Source organism: Melanaphis sacchari, unplaced genomic scaffold (genome assembly GCF_002803265.2).
Source record: "Melanaphis sacchari strain LSU unplaced genomic scaffold, SCAv2.0 Contig49_pilon_pilon, whole genome shotgun sequence".
Lineage (NCBI taxonomy): Eukaryota > Metazoa > Arthropoda > Insecta > Hemiptera > Aphididae > Melanaphis > Melanaphis sacchari.
The window spans coordinates 52,313-77,501 of record NW_020271334.1 but is presented as its reverse complement, the minus strand read 5'-3'; the positions used below and the strand labels follow the sequence as shown (position 1 = coordinate 77,501).

The 25,189-nt window shown below is 27.6% G+C and overlaps 1 protein-coding gene across 3 annotated transcripts in view; it reads right to left on the bottom strand.

Annotated features, from left to right (window-relative positions):
- LOC112598654 (lachesin-like) overlaps positions 1 to 24,990 on the bottom strand; it is a 74,124-nt gene extending 49,134 nt beyond the window's left edge. The window contains exons 1-2 of one of the 3 annotated variants that reach the window (XM_025345180.1): positions 24,617 to 24,990; positions 7,620 to 7,756 (exon numbers count right to left, since the gene is read on the bottom strand). In XM_025345180.1, the coding sequence (XP_025200965.1) occupies positions 7,620 to 7,756; positions 24,617 to 24,671 (192 nt within the window). In that variant the 5' untranslated portion in view covers positions 24,672 to 24,990. The remainder of the gene's footprint in view (positions 1 to 7,619; positions 7,757 to 24,616) is intronic. The other 2 variants (XM_025345179.1, XM_025345178.1) reach the window with 2 other exon arrangements.
- Positions 24,991 to 25,189: the final 199 nt, after the last annotated feature.

Genomic DNA, 25,189 nt, shown 5'->3' with positions numbered 1-25,189 from the left:
TATTATTATTATTATTATTATTATTATTATTATTATTATTATTATTAGGTATGAACGGTCGGCTAAAGTGAAGAAAATATATTTAAAAAAAAATATTTCTAATGGAAACCCTCTCTCACATTGTTATCGGAAACCGGAACCAACCGGAAACTATGACACAGGTGTACGCTTAAACGTAATGATCGGAAGAGGAGTGTGGGGATTTGGACGAACATAATCATAGATCGCCCACAATAAGTACCACGAGTGACGGCGTGATAGATGCGATGGAAAGGGGGTAGAATCTCTCGGGTGAAAAGTGTTTCTGGAGCGTGCGAGTGAGTGCGTGTGTGTCGTTTCCGACCGCCCTTTGTGCTTGTACCATGCTCACGGATTATTCATAACGTCAGCAGACCCTCTAATGACCGACACGGCTTTCTGCGCGATCGCATCTCATCACACCACCACCGTTACCGTCGCCAACGACACAATCGGTTTTACAGGAACCTCTCTTCCGTCTCACACACTCGTTACTGATAACCAACCCACATCTACCTATATAAATATTGTACATTATACGAGTATATGTGTTATGCTTACTACCACCATCACCAATTTCGTACTATAGAATTACTTCTAATATACTTCTACAACTACAATCAGTGGTATGTAAATAAGGGTAGAATTATGTCTAGTTTTTGGCACCCCTCCCCACTCCCAAAATAACCTAAATTAACTACAGCAGCGTTACTTTTATAATAAGTTCATACACAATGACTGCAGTATAATAATAATAATAATATAAAACAATATATTTTTACACGTAAGGTTTTATTATCCGAGTACGACCATAATTCATGATAAAATTACCTATACCTATTTCAAGATGTTATACATTTAAGAATTAATATATCGGTTTATTTGAAAGATAATAAAATCACGTCTATGGCATTATACGATATGTGTAATATAATAATAATTGCTGCTCCTTCGCATGACTTTGCTTATCAAAAGTCAATTCTTATATTTTAAATACCTATTTGTTTTTTTTAATCCTTAACTTAAATATTTTGAAAATTTTTTAGTTAAACAATAATATCTTCTAAATCACTGCACACTGTAATTAGTAGCTTCGCTCTACTTCCAACCATCTTCCTTAAACACTGTTTACCATCGGTATACAAAAAAATAAATATATATTATATATAATATAAACTTTGAACTGCTACAACTTTTACTATAACCATTACTGATATACGTCATAAGCTTCTTGCGTATTGCGTAAGGCCGCTACATTTATTCATGATATGTGTGTGTGTGTGTGTGTGTGTGTGTGTGTGTGTGTGTGTGTGTGTAGCACCCCCGACTCAGCACTGGGATTTTAATGATGCGCCGGAGCTTTTCAATTAGATCCATTACGCGCGCACTTTAGCGTATGCGGGACGCTCATTAAAACGTCATCCGTACCGACGCCAGAACCACTGCAGCTTGTATACGTATAATATATTATACAAAATATAGACTACGAACGTTACGTGCATTTACTTATAGAGGCGAGGAGCAGTTAACCGGTACCTTTACCGTGTCGTGTCGTGTTTCCGAAATGAAAAATAGAACAAGAGGTATAATATTATACGCATAGCGAGCAGGTCATGGTGTATATCAGCAGTACACAGATATTACGTTTTGCAAGCAGACAAAATCAAACTTCAAAGACTCCGTTCTGTGGACGGACATTTTTTTTTAATTCTAATGTTTTTTCTCCCTCTTTTAAAAAAAATAAAAATAAATACAATTTTTGCGAGTGCTAGTCACAAACATACATATAATTTTTCCTGTATTAAAAAACAACGCGTGATAATACTTTCATCTTAATTCTTATGATTTTGCTAGTCCTTTTAATTTTTAAACAATTCGTTTTCATTAGCATACTATGTTTTAGTATAAAATATTTATACTCATCTATAAAAATAAAATGTCGACTTAAGTGAAACAACTTTATCAACGTCAAATCTACTATCGTATAAATTTCGTATTGATCATATTAATATAATGTATAAAAACGTTTCATTGATGAAGTTGAATATTTAATGAAACAATTAAGATTATAGATCATAATTCATAATTCATAATATATTATAAAAAGTAGTATAGCTTTATTTATAAAATCGTTATCATATTATTATTTATTTATTTATTTATCACTATTTCACGATTCCAAAACAAAAATCAAAATAATCTAATAATTTTGACGATTAATCATTTAGTATTTAGTTTAATATTAAAATAATTGAAATATTTACATTTAAATAACTTTACTCATAACTAATACTTTAATTTCTATCAATTTCAGCCCGTTCTTATTTTAATATAGGCTATAATATTCAAGTATTTAAACCTAAAATTTAATATTATTTTACCATATCTTCTACTTTTCTGGTTCAAATCCACCAGCCCTGTTCAAAACCATTTAGAAAAAGAAGTTTTAATCATGTCGCAGAAGTTCAAAAGTTCCTTGCGAAAGGGTTATACGAAATCATATACGAAATTTTAAAGTACTAGTATGAAGAAAACCTCTTTCAAATGTAACAAATCTCGAGGGGAAGACGTTTTTGACGTGCATGCACTAAAACATTAATATATTGTTTTAGGGTAAGTTGAAGCAGACCCATCATAATATATAAACTATATATTTTATTTTTTTTCATGCGATTATCCTATTTCTTACTAAAGTTTATCATTTGTTCGATATATTTTGAAATATATAATGTAAGTTTAACCAATAATGTACATATTTATATACATAAAATAAATAATACTCAAACTCCATCAGAACAAAAACTTTATAGCTTTCTATTCCTCCATGTATATATTTATAATATTATAGATAACTAAAATAGTGTAGAAATGTGTGTACCTACTTTATTTATTCATGAATCATCCAATAGTTTATGTCATGTAAATACCTAATCGTTTTAATTTTATAACGTGATATTTAGTTAATGTTTAATTTCAATAATGATCGTAATACGTAATAAGATTAAATTAATAATATTATTAAATATTATATCTTATAATATGCGTACTTTATTTAAGTGTTTTTAAGTTTTTTTTAAATAAAATAACTGATAAATTTTTACAGTTGAAGAGAATATCACAATTTTGAATTTTAATACTATTTTTTACCAACTATATATGTCTTGTTATCATAATCTATCTAAAACATTGATAAATTTAATGATTATGTATGCATTGTGTGTAAAAAACCCACAGCCAAGTACATCACAATAATGGTTTAGATTTCTATTTCATATTTGATCAAAACTAACCAAATTAATATGTTAAACATTTCTATAAATTATATTAACAGAGTTTAAGACAAAGTAGATCCGCTAGAATTATTTAATTCATCTCGAACAATGCTGTGAAACATCAGCTACGTGTATCATAATATATATACAATTATTAACTCATAAAATTAAAAAAATTAAATATTGATACATTTTAATAGTAGGTACATACTTGATATGAGTAGTTTTTTTATCTTTTAATTGGATATTAAAAACGAAATTTTAGTATGTAAAATAAGTAATAAGGTACCATATATCAATAACAATAAAATTATAAATTTTAAAACTTATGTGTAATTCATTAATAAAAAAAACTTGTAAAACAATCTACTCATTTTATTGAAATAAGAACAATATAGGTACCTTTGCAGTATATTATCATTATATTGCATGTATATAATTAGATATTAAACTTAAATGTATTACAAATATTCTTGCTCCCTAAATTATTATGTATTTATGTACATAATATTTACATGACAATATAAATAAAGATATTTTTTACAAACTCTTACAACACTTATTGTTGTATTTACTGATAAAATATTTCACATCAAAGGACATGTTTTCTTTGATCGTATTGCATGAAATTTCGCACATATTTCTGCAAATAAATTTCTCTCACCTTTTTTTTTAAATATAAAATATTTTTCACAGAAAGAGTTTGATTCTAAATGTAGGTACTAATAGCATATTGTCAATTATGCGCCCAGTCAAATTACTTACCTTTTTTTTAAAAATTTTGTTCATACATTGTTGTTTATTTTTAAGACACAATAAAATTCAGTTTGTATTAAATACCCAGTTAAAGATACTTTTATTAAATGGTAATCGACTATCGACCAAAATATTTTTATTTTCATTTTTTTTCTTAAAATTTAACCAACAAATTATTTATTTACTATAATTAAGTAGATAATTAAAATCTAATTATGTATCTTTTATGCGTCTAGAAAATATATTAAATATCGCAGGGTATTTACTATTTATATGTATTATGTATAATAGTATCATCAATCATAATTTAAACCAATAGCATGCAAGCTTGGATTAAGGAGGAGCTCACGTACGTGGAGAGTCTATCATTATGTGTTCGACTTTAAATTTTATTAAGAGGTCATTTACACTTTTATAGTGTGAAAATGTCATATTTTAAGATAAGCTAAAGAAAGAAAAAAATAATACTATATAATATTCATGTAAAAATAGTAAATAGTTCCTATAATATGTATATTTCTATATCGTTACTAAGCCGTTCTTCGTTTATTCTCGATTTATAGAATATTAATTATACAAATTTCCTCAAAAAAACTAGTGTCAAATAAAAAAAAAAAACAATAATAATTGTTATTTTATCGAATACTTTTGTTATCATTGATATCATTTTGACCATAAAGTAAAAATTAATTAAACAAAGTACACATTAATTCATATTCGAGTGTTTAAATGTATTAAATTATAATAAATATACCCATCATAGCAGGCGCATTATTAAAGAGGTGTACCTATAGTGAAACTACTTACAGATTTAAACTGAAATTACTTATTTTTGACAACTAATATATAAGTATTAAAATAATAACATGTTCAAACTATAACATTTTATAGTTTTATAAAGGTAATATTTTTACTATAAACTTAATGAAAGTAATATCATTAATTAATTCACATATTGTGTAGATAAATAATTAATGAATCAATAACGATATTACTGATGAAACAATGTAGTGTATAAACTTAAAAACTATATCTAACCGATCTTAACAAAAATATCAAAAATTATTCTTAAAGTTATCATAAAAATATACAATATAGTTTAAACCATAATATTTAAAAATATACCGAGTGCTACATCCAATCTGTCACTGGCGAATTGCCTATTTCGATTAAATTAGTTCACAAAATTAGCTACACCGTTGCCGATTTGTCTATAAACTAAAGTACCTACCTACACTTAAATCGAAATACATCGATATAGTGCCATATTTTATACCTACTAATTTATATTTTTCCAAACAAAGTCAAGTTATACATCTAGCTAATAGCACATTTGTTTTATTTATAAAAATAAGTTAATCGGGACCTTAATGGCATTTTTTTGAGAGGCCCCCGAAATTTTATTTTGCAAAATGCAGTCAGAATTTAAAATTCAACGCTACTGATTTAATTTATTAACAGTATTATTATTAAGTTGTGTTCATTAAATGTGGACATTTTTATAACTTTGTATAAACAATAATAAAAAAAGAACTAAAATTTGTTTTCTCTATTGATGATGGCCCACAACCAAATATACCACTCTTGGTCTACTAAAGGTATTAATCTGAAATTGATGACATGTCAAAATAAATATTTTATAAATATTTCTTTCTTAGATAAAAATTCTGAGCATTATTATTATTTATTTTTAATTTATAAATAATTAACATAATCTATTTTAATATATTTATTAAATATTCTAAAATCAAGCAAAGATGTATAATATTATTATTAAAACTTTATTGTAAGCACTTAATTATCATTTATAATATTAATGAAATTGAAGATACATATTTAAATCACTGAATAATTTGTTATTCCTTTGATTTCACCGAATTCCGAACTCGTAACAGAACGAACTTATCCTAAAGTGCATCATAAAATATAAATTATACATGCTAAAAAAGTTTGTAATGGTGAACAGTCTACATTATGAATGCAATAATTCATGAATGAAAATAAAATTCAAACAAATGTTTTTTTTTACATCATTACTTTTATTTTTGAGTTCTTAAAAATAATATCAAAGAATTAATTAATAATACAGTTATAAAGTGTTCACGTATACTAATTTATTTGTCAAATATTTATAAAAATGTATTTATATATTGACTTTTTTTCAAACCTAGAAATGCCAAATTGTATTTTATTAATCTGGTTGTTTATTTGTCTTCAAACCTAATATTTAACTTACAGTTAAAATAAAATATTTTTAGAAATAATCTTATTATTTTTGTTTCGGAAGTAATAATATAATTTTAAACTTCAAACACAAATGTCATGTAAAATATATTAACTAATAAACTAAAATGGATAAGTATATATTGGTCAATTGACAATCAGCTTATGCTTGTACTTAGGAGTTGTACAATTTGTATCTCCAATATTAAAATACCGAATATAAAATCACTCGAAGTCTTAGAAATTTCCACAAAAAAGGCCGAGAGACATCCAAAATCACAAACAGGTATAGACTATATTTACCTTATTATCTATCCACTTTATTTTATACCATTCTTCTAGTAAGAGTTCACTTCAAATCACTTGAATTCAGAAAACCCTTTTAAACACTACTAGACTCTAATAATTGTTTTCAACCATTAGTAATGTACTAATGTATTTACAGCATATTGTATAGGTCTTAATGGTCTTTAGTATAAGTGTGCACAGTACGATATAATCTTTAATATTTCCTAGTAAAAGTAACCTATTCTAATTTTTCAATATCCTACATTTTTGAATTAGAATTTCACGTAATTTCCTTTATTAGAAGATACTTATAATTATTATACACCATGAAACTACATATGATTTATATATCAATAACTCTATGAAACTTTTTGGGGGTGTATGATAAAATAATAAAATGAAAATGAAAACAAGTAAAAATTAATTTTAATTTTAGGTAGAAACTTTTATTTTTATCATTGTTAATTCTTAAATAGTTTATAGATACTTTAAAGTAGTAAAAACCATACAAATTCACAAATTTAAAATTCATTATCTTAGCTCAATAATCTATAATTAATGTAATAATAATAATAATAATAATAATATTTTTATTCTGTTTTATAAACAGTGACTATAATTATTACTAAGATTTCACTTCATAAAAAAAAGTTGTTGTAAAACCATCAAACTATGTCGATAATAATAATAATTGTCTAAATAAATCAAAAAAAAAATATATATATATATAACTTAAATAAAGTTTTATAATAAATCAACAATGTTGACATGATAAAAATATAATATACTATAGTACCATACAATAATACATGTTGTATAAAATCTATGGCAATGACTCTTTTTGACTATTATTATTCTTTTAAATAACGTACAACTATAAAGTTTATTTATTAAAAATCGCATAGCAAATTTGTTCCATTTAATAAATCATTAGAATTTCAAGAACAGTTATCCAGTCATAACTGCACTTTAAAAAGACATCAACAACTTTTTATGCATTATGTATTGTAGCTAATAGCTATATTATATGCTTATGTTATACGATACATCAAGTGCACTTACCACTTTATCGTTTAAATGCCTCACCCGGCATGGCAGTAAGACGTTTTGGCCTGCGGACGCAAACACATTTTGTGGCGCATTTTCAAAATACGTTTTTGGTTGTTCGTCGATTTTTTTTTTTATTACACTACCTGCAACTAATTAGAATCAAATTAAATTAATTAAAACTACATGAATCTTCATTATATTCCATAACGAAAGTTTTTGCACAATAAAAAATAATAATGTTTATATTTTTATTTTTTGTCATGTACCGAGTATAGAATGAGCATTATATTTGAGGTAATATCATAATCCGTTAAGTTTCTAATTTTGGTGGTTTTTCCACTTTCCGCCAGACATAACTTGGTAACGAGGGCTGAGAAGATTTCTTCCATCTATCTCTCCTTTTCTATCATTCTCTCTCTCTCACTCACTCACTCACTCACTCACTCATTCATATATTTGCTATTTGAGGCCAGAGGCATTAACAAGGAAACGATGATCATCTGGGACATCATCAATCTTGCCAAAACCTCTGATATTATGAGCTCACTCACGGCGGTCGCTAAATTACGTGCAACCGGCTAATTTGGCTGGGACCTTAAATTCATGTCCACACTTGCATCGTATGTGTAATACGTGTATATTGTTAAATAAATTTACAATATTGTGGTCTATCAATAATGTACGTATACGGCAGTGTTCAATAAGCAACACATGAATTCAATGAGTTGATGAGTTGTTCATCAATGAAAGTTGATTTTTATTTAACAAATATTTTAAATCGGCAAATTTTAATGAAAAAACCCTTAATTAACTAAAAAAACAAATTAATTATTATTGTTAGTGGTTGAACTTTATTCTCAGAGAAAAAACAGCAAGTGTGCATTTTAACACCCCACATCATATTATGCTTTAGGCAAAACCACTTTGTTGACTTCAAAGGAATGACATAAAAAGTACGTGTTTTTCATATTATGTTGTTCTTTTTTATAATGACAATATTGTTTACTCTGTATAATTTACAAAATCTACAGTGTATACACGCAAGACTACATAGAGATTTCATTTTTACCTCTTCAAACATAATTTACAATACCAAAAACCACTTTTAATTCCATTGTTTTTGAGCAAGGTTAGTTTTAAGCAAACTACAACTTTCAAAAAGATATTATTAAATGATTTCCATTAGAGTTTTATTACAATTGATAAAACAAACAAACTCATCGTATAAATACATTTTAAATTTAGTTATTGTTAAAATTACTATTATAACTTATTAATGTTAATTCTTTTTTGTACTCGTATACTTTTTACAATGAGATGACCGATAATAAATATTATGTAAAAAAACAAAGTATGTATCATTATTGTATATATTTTGTAGTTACCTATCTAAAATATTTTATATAAATAATAATAATAAATATTTTTAAATAAATATCATTGATAAAATTGTATCGTATTACAATAAATTTAAAGTTTTCATACCTGTAAACATTTAAATATTATCAAATAATAAAATAATATAAAATTAGAGGAATAGAAAAAATCTAATTCTTAGGTTGTGTTGATTAATTTCATATTGTAAACATAACATATTTTATTGTATGATATTATATTTATTAAATATTGTTACACCTTCATAGCTGTTTTGTATAATTTATTATTTTTATATTCATTTCGACAATTAACCTCCTTTTTAAGATATTCTTCATATTCAAATAATGCAATTTGAGTTAATTTATATGTTTAAATAAAAATTTTCCAATTCTTATAACTTAAAAGCTATATACATAATATAAATCCATTTTCAAATAAACTTATAATAAATAAAATTCATAAATATAAATCACAAGAAGATAAATAAATTTAATTTTACCAAACTAGAACCAGAATTGAAATAATTACTGTGAAAATAAAAATTGTATCATTTAAATGGCATGTTCAATAAAATAAATTTAAAATTGGTATATTAATTAATTAAATTGATACGTTTAATTAACTTAATAGTCTTCATTTTGTTTCATATTTATTCATATAAATTGTTAAAAGTATAGAAGGTAAATCTCAAATTAAATTAAATTTTCCTATCATTAAACCGTTCCATAAATACATGTTATATAATTTAGCATTGACGAAATAATGTAATTATTTTTGTGAGATTAGATTTAATCGATGTAGTTATATACATAATAATATAAAATATAAATTTATTACATAAAAATGATTTACATTTTCATAGTTATACTATTTATGAGGCTAAGAATATTTGTTTATGTGTAGAAGGGATGCGAAACCCAAAAAACTTTACTTCTCCATAACTCATCAACTACTAGTCTAAGATAGTACCTAATTTAAATTAAACCATAATTGTTTATTTTAGATTTATTTAACACAAGATAACAAAAAAATAAAATTTTAAAAACAAAAATAAAAATAAAATAAATTGTGAATTAAAATTACATATGTGTACTTACCTAAAATCATTATGCAATTATATATATATATATATTTAAATATTATGATTAATGTCATTAAATCATACATAAAACAAGCTATTTAGTGCGGCTATAGTTATCTAAAAATAACCACGAATAATTGGTGTTTACTTATAATGTTATAAATTACATTCAACTCTCCAAGATGATATTGAAGAATGTATGTTTGCAATGTATGATCACAAAATAAAATAATAATACCATAATAGGTACTATACATTTTATAAAATAATAAAATAAATAATTCATAAATATTTCGATGAATAAAATGTCCAAAATTTAAATCAGCTTGTGGAATATAGTATATTTATTTTTTGTTTAAAGCGTAAAAAAAACTATATAATCAGTGTTTACGTGCGTTTATTCTTTTCCGAAATTGCTCATATCAAAATTCTCTCGCGTACAGCACCGCGTCCCAACACATCACTAGTCATTCTAGCAAGTTTGTGAATAGGTTTTTTTTTATCTTTCGTCTTCATAAAAATTTCAAACTGTTTTATATCGATTGCGGTACACTGACGATGATGAGAGTCAGTGTTTAGCCACGCGTAAGCCAGCCATGAAGAGTTTAGATGCGCCGTGAAATTGAATACATCCAACTCAAATGGAAAAAAAAAAACCCACGACAAATTATGTCGATAATTTTGTTTGTTTGGGTTTTTTAATTTTAATGTAATGTATTATTATATAATAACATGTATACACATTTTTTTTAATTGTTTTTAAACCGTTTCGGTTGTGGTCACAGATAATAGGAAAACGTGTCTCGTAAATTGGTGACCATCTGCCGACGGGCAATCCATCAACGAGACTCTCACCCACTGGCTTTAATTACTTTTAAAAGTAATAATGGCGCATACGGTAAACCACCGACTCACATGCTCTAAAGCATAAGATTGATAAGGACCGTAAAAACAGTACATGTCAAAAGTATTCGTTTTTTGACCCCATCCACCATTCAGGCAGATGCTACCTTCTGCTTTTTGGGGCCTATCAAAATGTATGAGTATGTGTTAAATCCGCTACCATTAGTTGTATCTCTGGAAACGTGGTGGATTAAAACGCTATGTAATGCTTTTAAAAGATACTCAAGATATCTCAAGTTTTACAACCGAAAATAACATAAAATCACGTTTTTTTTAAATAAACAAATAAATGATTATAAAATATCACCGAATAGATACGCGAAGACAACAAGGAAATGTTAAAAAAAAAAAACACTAAGAGAACGTCATTAGTATAAAAATACATTTTATTTCAATGTTCTTATTATTTTTCGTCATCAAAATTTTTTTTTTTTTTTTTGCAATAAACTCTTAAATAAGTCCCAATATGAACTACTTTAAAAAAGTTCTTTATAACATTTTTTTAAAACATTGTCAAAATACTCTTACTCCTAATCTTTATTGTTTGAGTCGACGATGCATTTTGTAAATGAAGAAAGTTAAACTTGAATTACGAGTATATATATTTATATATAAATGATAATATATTATTATTTAAATATACATACATTATTATACTCGTGTTTAAGGTTTACATCATAATATGACAATACAGAAAGGTATTTCTATAAACTGGGCAGACATTAAGTATGAACAATACTGTATATTATTATACATTTCACAGGTCATTCAATCAAACATGCACGTTGTTACCATCAAAATTTTCTTTCAATTTTAGTTCATGTGTCATATTATCGTCGAACAAAATTTCCCTGGGGATAAAATTTAAATTTTCCAAATTATGTCCTTAAAATCTATATGCGCATATCGAAACGTAACAGGGGATAATAACAATAGGACTGCTAATACCCTCGGGTGTATTTTTGTGAACAGCAGCAGTTTTAAATAAAACTACCGCACCACCTGTAATGTGTAGGACGATGGCAGATGGTGGGGACATGAGGGTCTGCCACTAATAATTCCAAAAACCTCTTTTTAAGGTCCGGGCGAGCAAGCATTTAATTTAACTGTCCACTATATCATATTAAATAGAACAGTTCCCAGTCCAACCATACCAACTAATCTAACAGCTAATAGACAAGCGGCGTTGTCTAAAAGGCATTTTTCATTATCTGAAATTATGAGATCACATTTATCACTATGCATGTTAACAAGGTCTGACATACTCACTAATATAGTAATATTCAAATTACCATATTGAATGAGTGTTAATTGTCTTACAGGTACTAACACAAAAGTTTATTTAATTATACCAAAAAAAAATTTGATCTCTACAACAAAAATACCAAACGCAAAAAAAACAAAAAAAATTGAATCAATAGTTATAGTTTACAAACTAATTTTTTAATAGTATTTGATGAATACATTACATAAAATGTAATTTAAACAATATAATAACCATTTAATTTTTAGCGAGTTCATAGTCCAAAATTGAATCAAAGAAATAATTATATTTGCTATAAAAATACTAAAAATGTTATTTCTTTAAATACACGAATAATTATATAAATAAAAGTTTTGCAATTTCACTTAAACGGTGCGGAACGACAATGGAACGATGAATTGTTTTAATTTTCACAAGATATTAAAAAAAAAAATGAATACATTTATGGAAGAATTTAGTTCATTATTATATTTTTCTTTTAACTCTTTATTTCATTAAAAATTCAAGCAGTAATAGTCCACCTAAAGGGATTTAAATTTATAATAAAGATTATCCAACTGTCTCAAAGAATTGAATTTTAAAAGACGTTTGATTTTTTTAAGTTTCTGATTTAATATTTAGACACATTTTTAAAACTTAAACTATTTAGTATTAATTCACTAAACATAAATACAATTATGTTGTAGTTTGACAAACAATAATCTTAGTAATCTAAATGTTGTGCGATATTTAGTCAGGTATATTATCTACTTCAATGTGTCATGTTTCAGAAATTTTGTTTATTTCACATCAAAATGTTCAAAACAATAATCTATATTATAATAATTGTAGTTTGGAAGTAATGATATTTAATTAGTTGTATGATATAAATTTGGCAATGAATGAATGTAACTTTAAATTTATAATTAATAAAATTAAACACAAGCATTTTTGTCAACAACATATCAATATGAGTGATAGTCTTTGATCAAAAGTTAAGTAAATTTTTATATATTATTGAAGTTATATCAATTCCATTAGTATAAAAATTAAATTAAAAATAAATGTACCCTATTTAAATATTTAATTTATTTTTCCGATACATAATTAATTAAATAAATAGGTACACAATTTTTAGTATAATGATCTTTTTTTTTATGCTAATTAGCACGTAATAATAATATTGTACAACGTCACATAAAATGAAATCCTTTCCAATGATGCCAAAAATATTATTTATAGATTATTTTTCATGGAAATTAAAAAAAAATATATAACTTAATGAATCCAAGGTCAGGATAATAATAAAAATGATAAAAATAAAAATTCTAATTCATGCAGTAGCTTAAAAATAATTATGTATATGATAACATTTTAAATGATTCTATCTAAATTATTGTTTCATGGTTTAATCATTCCTTAAGTATACGCATATTAATGATTGTCATGAAAATATGAATCTAGGTTAATAAATGTTACTAAACTATTAAATAGATTCATATAAAAAATTATAAAACTACTTTTGTCAATTTATAATAATTTAAAACGACATGTTTTGATAAACCGCTTTTAATTTGATTTATTTTTACATTGCAAGATAAAGTTATGTTTCTTTTAATTTTATCAAAAGCTTCACTGACGATTTAATTTGGTTAATTCGAACATTATCATTATACAAAATGTAGAATTTAAACATTTTATCTTTTAAACTATAAAATAAAGTTTTTTTGCCTCCGAAAAATATTAAACAAGCAATATTATTATACTAAAAATTGCACAACAAATGTTAAATTAACATTAAATATTAAGTAACATGTACCTTTGGATAAATTGATTAATAATTAACTTCACATACTCACAAACCAAAGAACAAATTGTACTTTATAAAATATTTATATTAATATTAATAAAGTAATTTCAATTTGCGCATTGTCAACAGTATTTTATTCATTAAATTTATACCTACTGTTTTTTTAGCAGAAATTCGAACATCAACATTTTTAGAGTAAGGTATATCAGCATAATTAAACCATACTATCGTAAAAATTTAAAAAATAATGAAACAATATACAATTCATCTATAAATTATTTTTATGTAATCCAGTAAGAATACATCAGATACTAAGTGATGAACACTCAGGAGTCGGTATAGGTTGATGAGAAATATCAAAGACTGATTTTTAGTAAATATTAACCACACAAAACTTTTTAGTAGGTCATTGATTAAATATTTTTCAAATGTTGTCTGTAGTATTCATTTTGGCTTAAATAATTCACAATAAAGACAATTAACTCAATATATAAAATAATTGTTTTAACAGAATTTTCATAATGATTTTACCACTTAGGCAGAATCTCTATGTTCTATTATAATGTATTATACTAAAAAATTATAATTATAATAAAGTAACAATTTTTATATTTTTTGATGAAATTAAGTATTTTTTCATTTAAGATTTTATAATAATAAAATATTAAAAAAATGTTTTCTTGTTTGTTAAGTAATTTTTTTAAATATATAAGAATTATAGAGATCTCTCGAATCTACCTTTATTACCTCCCAGTTACATAACAAAAATAAAACTCACAAATTGTCTGTCATTTTTAGTATATATGTAAGTTAACGAACTGTAATTCAGTAGTGTCTCTAAATGTTTGAAAAAGAATTTTGTTTGTTAATGAATTTATATAGATATTTTGGATTTTTCTAATACTGATTTTTTTTGTTTACATCTTATATAATAATATGCACTGTAGCTATGAAATATTTTATTTATTACCTATATTTTTAAATAAAAGCCAAAAAGTGTATAACAATTCTAAACTGGAAATAATAAGAGATAATAATAACTCAATACTGTTAGAAAAAATTAAAAATATTTTAAACAAAACTAATTTTATTGTTAATAAAATAGAAAAATAAATTCGAATAGTATTACTAGGTTAAAATTTTTATGATATATATTAAACAAGATCCACCAACATTTTTGAATTTTATAATAACTAACAATAATAAGCTACTAAAATTTTAATTTTCAATGAAAAACTGAACTATGATAATTATTTTTTATAACACTTTTAATATTAAGTATGACAAATAGATAAATTAACTAATCAATGTATTTTAATAAACTTTATTAAGTCCATATAATTATTATATTAATGAATTAATTGCTTTAAAAGCTATTTAATACGTTTACAAACTTATTGAAGATTTATTTATTGCTTTTTCTATTATTTTTTACGTCATCCATCGACCATCTAATTTTTTATATCTATTTTTAATTATACTAAATTATGTTTAAGAAACTCCTAGTAAACTAAAAATGCAATACTATAGTAGTTCTTTAAAATGACCCAGAAGGCACCTCGAGTTAAAAAAAAAAAAAAAAAAAAAAGTAAGAAATGTAAATTGCTATGAAGCAACTTGGGAACAATGGGAACTCTGATAATTACCTAATAGCTGTAGTAACGTTTCGTTAAGCCAGAGGATTGGAATATGAAATAAAAATAAAAATGAAAGATAACGAATTCATTTATACAAAGTGCACAAAAGTATTCGATTATTTCCATTACAAATAATATAAGTCATTACTCATAAATCATAGTAATATAGAGAATAAAATCAAAATATAATTTTAACCATAAAACTCTAAGTCCTAACCTATGACGACGATATATTGGGGTTAAATCTATAATGCATTTACTGTACTCGGCGTAGGTATATATTACGTGGTGAATGTGACGTCTTTAATGATTAATAACTCATCATCGCAGCACATGGTTACGAAAATAAGACGTGTCGTAGAGTCAAACACGATCTAACGCGACTTTGATTTTTTTGATTTTGTCGAACGACCTCCGCGTTTAGTGTATGTTACAAACACTACAGTGAACAATAATTACGTTCAGATATGTCAACTCGGCGGATCGAGGTGCGTAAAAGTTTACAGAATCAAAACGGATAAACGAGTAAATTATTGTTTAATAAAAAAACGAACGATTATAAATCGTTCAATCGCCGAGTGTTGTGCTTCCGTTTGAAAACACGCGTCTATGCCATGTGTACACCGCGCGCGCCCACCCACGTAACCACGCCACACCAAACCACCCACACACACGCGATGTATAATGTTAAAGCTCAGTTTAATAATATCGGCGAGGGGTTGTTTTGTGTGTAGTGTGATTTGTGTAGTGCGTTTCGCGCGTTTCGGAGTAGGGTTTTGTACACCGGGGCGATGCGCGTTTATATGAACATCGGAGGCGGTAATAAAAACTTCTTGCGGTACGGTCGTTGCCGCCATCCGATACGGACGTATTAATACCGAGGTTGATCCCGGGTGACGGCGTGCGCGCGGCGAGGGGGGAAAATTCTATTTTGAATGCGCGCAATAAAATACACGACCAGACCCGCGGAGGGTGACCCCCCGAGTTTTTGACGGACGCAGTCAATGAGTCACACTGACACGCACGCACACACACACACACACACACATGCGCGCGCGGGCAGGACACGTTCGCAGATACATACGTATTAAACTACGAGACGCGTTTCAAAGGCCGCGCGGGGACACGGAATACAATATAACAATATAACGCGTATTGTTGTGTGATAATAATAATATTATATTATTATTATTATTATTATGCACTGTATCTTTAATAATAATACGACGACGAGGACGACGACGACGACGACGACGACGACGGCTGTGATGGCATTATAATAATATATTATTATATTGTGGCTCACGCGGGAGACGACACACAATACGCGATCGGGACGGGTCGCGCGCTACACCGTCGACGTAACACGCGCAAAGTTATAATATTATAGGTAGCAGTAAAATACCACTTCCGTTCGCAATAATAATAATACAACAACGACGACAACGACAACAAAAACAACAAATAACAAATAACAATAAGCTGTACGCGGGGGACGCCGAACAGATGTCGTCAGAGACACGCGCGGCGCAGTGCAGTACACGCGAGCTCGCGCGCGCGCGGGCACGACAGCCGCGGCCGAACTCGATATGCTCCCCCCCCGATAACGATTTGACGCCGTAAAAACGTCGTAGCAGCCGTCTCTTCCGAATTCGTCGTCGTCTATTTTTTTTTTTTTTTTTTCTGTTTTTTTCTTCTTCTTTTTTCGTTGTTGCTGCGTTTTGGATCCGGTTCGGTCCGCGACCGACCGACCGCAGTAACGAACGCCCGCCGTGACGCGGCTGCGCGTTTTCTCTCTTCGCACGCCGCCGACGTTTACGATGATTTTTTTTTTTGTCGCCGCCGCGACCGGACGGTAAACGGACGACCGGAGCAGTACACGCACACGAGCATACGCCCATTATTCGACGACGGACATTATTCTCCGGACGTACACACAGCGCATACATAACAGTGTTAATGCGACCGTTTGTTTTTCGTGATTTTTTATTGTTTTTCTATTTCCATTCTCCTCCTCCTCCTCCACCTCCTCTTCCTCATCTTCCTCGTGGCCTTTCCGTACACGCATATTCCGACGCGCGCACAGGTACACGCCGTCCCGCACAATACGCGTATAACATAATATACTATATGCGATACGCGACCGCCGTATACGTTCCCTGCACACGCGTCCTGCACGTCCAAGGTTAATAGCTACCGACTTTTGTGCTTTGGTACGTCGCAGAGTAGCTTCTCCACCTGCCGGCACCGGAAAGCCGCCGGCGGGAGCTGCTCTCGTGACAGCGCGTAACGGGATCATAAACAATAATGATTACGATAATATTATAATATTACAATATAGTATCGTCGTGTGCCCAGACCGCGTAGATTGGTTCGTAGAACGTTTTTCGTCTAGATCGTCGTGGTCCGTGCACGGTCGCAGATCCGTCATTTATAGTATTATTGTTTTACTACATAATATTATACATACTATGTATAATATGATCATTTTTAGACGAGTATATAGTATATACACTATACAGTCATTGTAAATGGTCGCGACACCGTAAATCGATTTCGCGTTGGGTCACCGCGGCACAGCACTGTCTAAAAGTCAATTAAAAAAGTGTCTGAAGTGTGTGTGTAGTGTGTGTGTGACTAACATAATATTCTCGTTACCGTTTAAACGCTTTCGAGCGTATCGAATTTCACGGAATTGGCGTCTTGTATCACACCCGTCGTTGGTCCGCTATTATTCGGGTCCCTCGAGTAAAAGTTTCCGTTAAGGTAAACTGATTCGGATTGAGCTCTAAATTTCAACTTGCATAATTTATACAATTAAAACAAAACCTCGAAACCAAAACGTCCGTTGTATCTAAATCAGTCTCCTGTCTGTAACTTTCGTAGGTATAATATTTTATATAATCCAGTTAATGTTAGACTCTTACATGTTATCAATACGCATTACGTATCATATATTATTATTATATTCCACTAAAACCTAAGACATTAATAAATACGATGGACCATCAAACTGATTTGAAAATAAATTAAGATAAAAACATGAAAACGTTTCAGCATAAAAAAATAGATGGAAATTCTACGAAATTGCATATTATAATATATTAATCCATTGATTATATAATAAATTTATACAATATAATAATAAAAAAAAAACAGTTCCGATATATATTGAGTATCACCAAAATAAAATGAATGCAACTAATCAAAATTAATATTACATAAAACAATTTCCAGTTCAATATTAAGGGTTGTATGATATGATATTATAATAAGCATAGAAATGATAAATTAAAAAAAAAATTAATACATTTTCTTCAGTGTGTTGATTATTGCAGTAACATGTGCAAATGATTGACAGGAAGCAGCTGATTATAAGTTATTTGATGGTTGTACTGTAAAAAATAAATTTAATTTATACACCGAGCAAGAAACATTAGTGATTGTTGTTGTCCGGCCAACGAAATATTTATAGATGATGGGATTCTAAAAATGGCGTCGTAGGAAAAGCACGCGTATGAGGGGCCTATGAAAAGAATATCGGGGACAACAGACTGATAATCACAAAAACAATAAGTTTATAAAATATTATAAATATTGTGTAATTACAGTAGTTATAACAATTCCACAATCAATTAAAAATAAAAATAAAATGAATTCAAAAAAAAAAATTGTTTTATTCTTAAATAACCCATTCAAATATTGTTCCCACATAAATGTAACCAATAATATTACAGTTTCTATTGATCGTACACATTCATTTTTGAAATGTTAAGGAATACTATCAGTAATCTGCAATAAACAAAAGATAAGCGAACCTTTTAGGAGAATGGGTATCATACATATATAGCCAGGCGCCAGTTAACTACAATCCTTAAAATATGATCACGTCTAGATTTCAAGAACAAATCCGAGATAAAAAAATTATGAAATTGAAAATGAATAAATATACGAGTATGATTAGGACGTATACGCACAAAAAACAGGTATAGACAAATATAAAAATACTCGTGCGTCCGTTGTCATGTAACATATATTTCGTGAATAAATATAAATCTCTGTGGCCTCACTTGCTCCTCACGGTAACCTGTTCGAAGGAAAGGGTTGATTGTATAGTATAGGTATAGATTTTACAATATGATATTACATGACTACTAACGTGAACCATAGATAAAATCCAAACAATGGGCAATAACAGGAATCCTATACCTATGGGTATTTATACGGAGTATATTATTATACTTAAACGTCGAAGCACGAACGCTGTGATACACGTCGCGTCCATAATATAATATAGTTCATTGTAAAAAAAGAACTAACGCATTTCTGTGGACGGTCACGAGGTCAGGAATCCCTTTTTAAATCGGGAGCGTGTAGGAATGAAACTGTTTTAAAAAAAAAAAGAAAAAAAACCGGGTAGGCGGTGAATGCGGCGGAGGCTATTACAAAATTAAATTAAAATTAAAACAAAAAAGTACGAAATATTTTGTACTTTTCTCGGGATAGATGTTTACGTGAAATATTTTTTAAGAGCTATTTCCTACCACAAAGCTATACGAAGAAATTCCAAAGCCGTGTAGACGTGAACCGTGCAAGTGTGCGAAGGGGTAAGCACATGTGCGAATAGGTGTGAAAACAGATGCACTACACCATAATTATTGTAGTATAGTACCATCACACACACCGCCCAACACGAAAGATATTATACCGCATTTGTTTGTAATTAAACATAATATCCGAAAGCCGTATATTATTATTTACAACTGAATTAATTATAATTATTATGAACCATCTATATTATATTATTCTATAATTATTCAAACACCTTAGTACCATATGGGCCATTGCACTTTCGGTTATTTTAAACAATACTCTTGTACAAGTTGTTCCTACGTAAATTTCTGAGTAATATTCGTACTAATGAACAATATTCTTTAAAACGACTGATTAGTTGTAATTCGATATTTTATCATGTTTTAAATAATCATCATAATACTCATACAATACATTACTGACTACTTTTTAATATTTTTAATTACCCTCGTATAAAAAATACCATATTCTTTATTTATGTGCCTTTACTGTGATACTTATGAAAAAAAAAATTTATATTTATTTTTATTTTTACTTACAAATACGTTTTAATGATGATTGCAAACATTATCATAATTAATATATTACCTGGATTGATTTCGTAGATATTTTTAACCTACCACTTCAAGAAATATCGTTATTTTTATGAAGTGTGTAAATTCCTAAATTATCTGTAGGCATCTTTTTTATTTATTGTTTACTACACATTTACACTTTCTGTAAAACCCGACTTCGCCCAGGATAAGATTATAAGCAAACATAAAATATGGCGAACCACGGGTGAATCGTCATTGATGTACCTTGTTTTGTAAACTAATTCGGGCGAGATGGACAATCCACCTATTGCGAATTCGATCTATCATTTGGTAAGTTGATATATTTTCGAACGTGTTTCAAACTACTCTCTAATAACTTTCCTCGTATCTCTAAAGACAATCTCTGAAACTTCTGTCAACGTTGGTCAAATAGATTTCGAGTCTATAAGGTTTAAATATTAGGACATTACCTTTTATTGTACATTTGAATAACAAACATTAAATTAAATATCATATTATTTTATTTTAAAAAAATTCCATAAAAACGTGTGGTCCATACCTTATTGTTTTTCAACTTGTATATCTATAACCCGTTACAATCATGAATATAAACAAAAAAATATACGATTTCCATAAGCCAAAATTAAATATATGCATAAGTATATTATCAACTTATAGAAATTGAAAAAAGAAACTTAGAACACTTACTGAGTCTCAAGAAATTAATTATTATAAATGTTATTAAAATTGGTCTATTGATTTTTGAAAATAACGTGTTCAAACATCAACACTCCTTTACTCTTCAGTTTTATAATATTAGTATTGATTAAACAGCTACTCTCCGAACCTTGTCTAATTTAACCTTGAAACACGTTTTATTTTATCATCGATATTTATTTCATATTGTTATCGTCGTGTGTTTTTGGTTTTAATAATACAAATTTTTACGTATTGTTTTTCATTGGGGAGTACTGCATTAAAAGTTATTGCTTTATAAATTATAATTCATTTTAAACTGGTAAATACTACACAGAGAAATAAGAATGAAATAACGCAATGCTCATTGGATGTATTTTTTTTTCCTATTACTTTTATAATTAAAGCTGTTTTTAAAATAATTTCTTACATATCTATAAAATCTAAATATTGTTTAACAATATTATGAATATTAATTATTATAATAATTATAAATTCAAATACAACAGATAAGAAACTTAACAGATGTCTATATATACGTAACTACATAACAAATGAAAATGGGTAATAATATATAAATATTATAAATTGAGTAATAAATAAATACCTACAAAGCTACAACTATACATTTATATCGCTGCTTTAAAAGTCCTTCATTTAATTTAAACCAATATTTGTATGAGATATTTTCAAATTATAATGCATTAATAATATTGTTGATACAACGATATTTTACAGGAAGTCGTATATAGAAAATTACTATTTCCATTTTTATAATAATAGTGTATGACTAAGACACTGTAAGTTATACCAAATGCTTAACCCCTATTAAAAAAGTGTTTGTAATAACACTAATAACCATTTAATTCTAAGTAGTTTTAGGGGAATCAAACAGACTATGATCATGAACTACTCTTGTAACACGATATTTCTATATTAAAATTAGTATTAAGGTTCTGTTATTTCAACAATGGGTGTTCCGTGTTTAAGGTAATTTGTAATAAATTACTTTTAGATAAAAAAAAAAAAAGCCCATTAGTACTTAGCACATTTATTTCTAACATAAGACATATATAAGACAAATTACTTGTAAATAATAAAATATATATTTTATTCGTGACAGTTATAGTGTTATATTACAACGTGTCCAATATAATATTAATATTAAGAGCATTAGGTACTAAAGGTTAGTCAATGTGGTTACTTTTAAAGGCTCCAAGGGATTTAAACCAAACTATAGTTTATAGTACTTGAAGCATTTGTTATAAATAATTAACACACAACATCAGAAGATGTAGTACACATTAAATGGCATTAAAATGTGGACAACACACTAGTTATCATGTACAATACAATTTGATGCATGGAAATAATAATAATAATGCTATGCAGTACATTACAAACCTATTATTTTATTTCACATAATTGTAATATAAAATACTAATTACAGAAATTTACATAATTTCGTGGTACGTCCTTATACAGAGACTAAGTGTGATATCCAATTATTTTTATAGAATTTATTGTTTTGAAAATAGGAATTCTATTGATTTGTCTTATGTATTGGATACACTTATTTAAACATTTAATATAACTATTTTATACGCGGTAAACGAACCAATAAAACAACCTGCATATTATTAAAGATATGTTTTATCTATTTAATATTTAAAAACTAAACAATTATAAAATAAAATAATATGGGTTTTTAATAATTAAAAATCATACAAATTTTGCACATCATGTATTTAATTATTAAAGTAAGTAGGTAAGTAATTATAATCACTATCTGCATTGGCAATAATTACAAATAACGGTGATAAATCGTAAGATTGATTGCATAGATTTGCTCATTTTAATAGCTCGATTGCGTACGATATTTCTTAACATTAGAATTATGAAAATGATTATTTAATAATATAAATAATATTTGTCCATAATTTTTTATAATACCAAATACAATTTTATATGTATTAATAGTAATTTTATTGTTTTAAACGATATTTGATTATATTATTAGATATGTTTACAGCGCCTCTTATTTCCACAGTTCAAATTAAGTTTAAATATTTACTAACCCTCAATGATAATTGGCGGCTGTGTGATTGCCTTATAAAAGAAATATAATGATAACAAACTTATGACTTGCAATACATGTACACAAAAATTTAAAAAAAACTAAAAAATATTAATTAATATTTGGCTTTAGTACCCCAAATGTTTGGCTAATGTTCGTGGCACATTCATTACAATTGGCTAATAAGCGACACGAGTTATGTATAATATGGTTTTTGCTTAACCTTCAAACATATTTAGGATTAAAACTGGAAAAATATTAAAAAAATCGTATTTTTGTGTCAAATTTTGAATGATTTACTCTTACGTTATTTGGTCATCACTTTGAACTTAAAATGTATGTACAGCTCAAAACTTATTATAATGTACTTGACCCACTTCAGACCCAATAACTCATATGAATATAAACAATTTATACAATTCATGATTTTCATAAAACTTTTTTCAAAGTTCTATAAGTTGTAATGGTTTTAAAATACTACAAAATTATGTAACGTCAATTTGATGATTATTTTTATTCCGGTAAATTACCTTACTAAAATTTTTTTTTCATTTTTTAAACTTTTATCAAATTTATAAAACTTACTTATATCTAAAAAATAAAAATAAAATTATTTAGGCTTAGTACAAAAATATAACAATAATTTGTTTTAAATTACAATTTATGGAATAAAATCAATTTAAAAGTAGATAACTTACTACGTAGTTCTCACTAGGACATTAAAGACTATATATTATTAAAGTATTTTAAATTTTATAAAAGTATTTGGCTGAACATCAAAGAACTTGTTTTGACAAATTCAGTTAATTTTGATAAATACTTAGTATATAATATAATATGTACTAAAATTCAGTAATTACTTAATCTTTTTCTAAAAATGTATAAACACTAAAAACCTTCTACATTTTTTAAAATAAAAATAATATTAAAACATGGTAATGGTAACTTGAATCAAATTCAAACAATTATAAGCGACACATAATAAATGTTTAAATGAAAATTTATTAGCACAAAAAAAAAAAATGTTTTTTTTTTTTAAATAATATTATAATTTACCTCTGATTTGGTATACAGTTTGCGCGATGAACAAAATCAACAGTAAACACTTCATCTTTTAAAATTCATTTTCGTTTGAAATCAAATAATAATAATTACTTTACAACTATACCACACTATTCACTTCGATTTGAAAAGATAATATTTTTCGAACTTAGGTCTTAGTATCGCACATTGGGTTCAAAAATCGTGAACGCACACGCGGCAGTACATCGTAAAGTCAAAACCACATGGAAGCAACTGGGCCATTTGGCAGTTGCGTCGGTATTGTTACTTCTTCCACACAAGAGGCTCGTGTATTCATGTGTGTGTTCGTGAATAGTGTATAGTGCATGTGAACCGAATATTTTCATGTGTCTAAAACCGTTTTGGTGGGGACCGCGCGCGGGCTCCACATGATTCACTGCCATGTGCGTGCGGTTTGATGACGACTGGCCATCGAACTTGACGGGGAAATATAAAAACCACGACATAAATGAGTCACGGGTTGGACGTTATAAACATTACCCCTAAGTTGAATATTCCGTGAAACGTGATGATTCATTTGTCTTATTCAGGTACGGGTAAATAAAA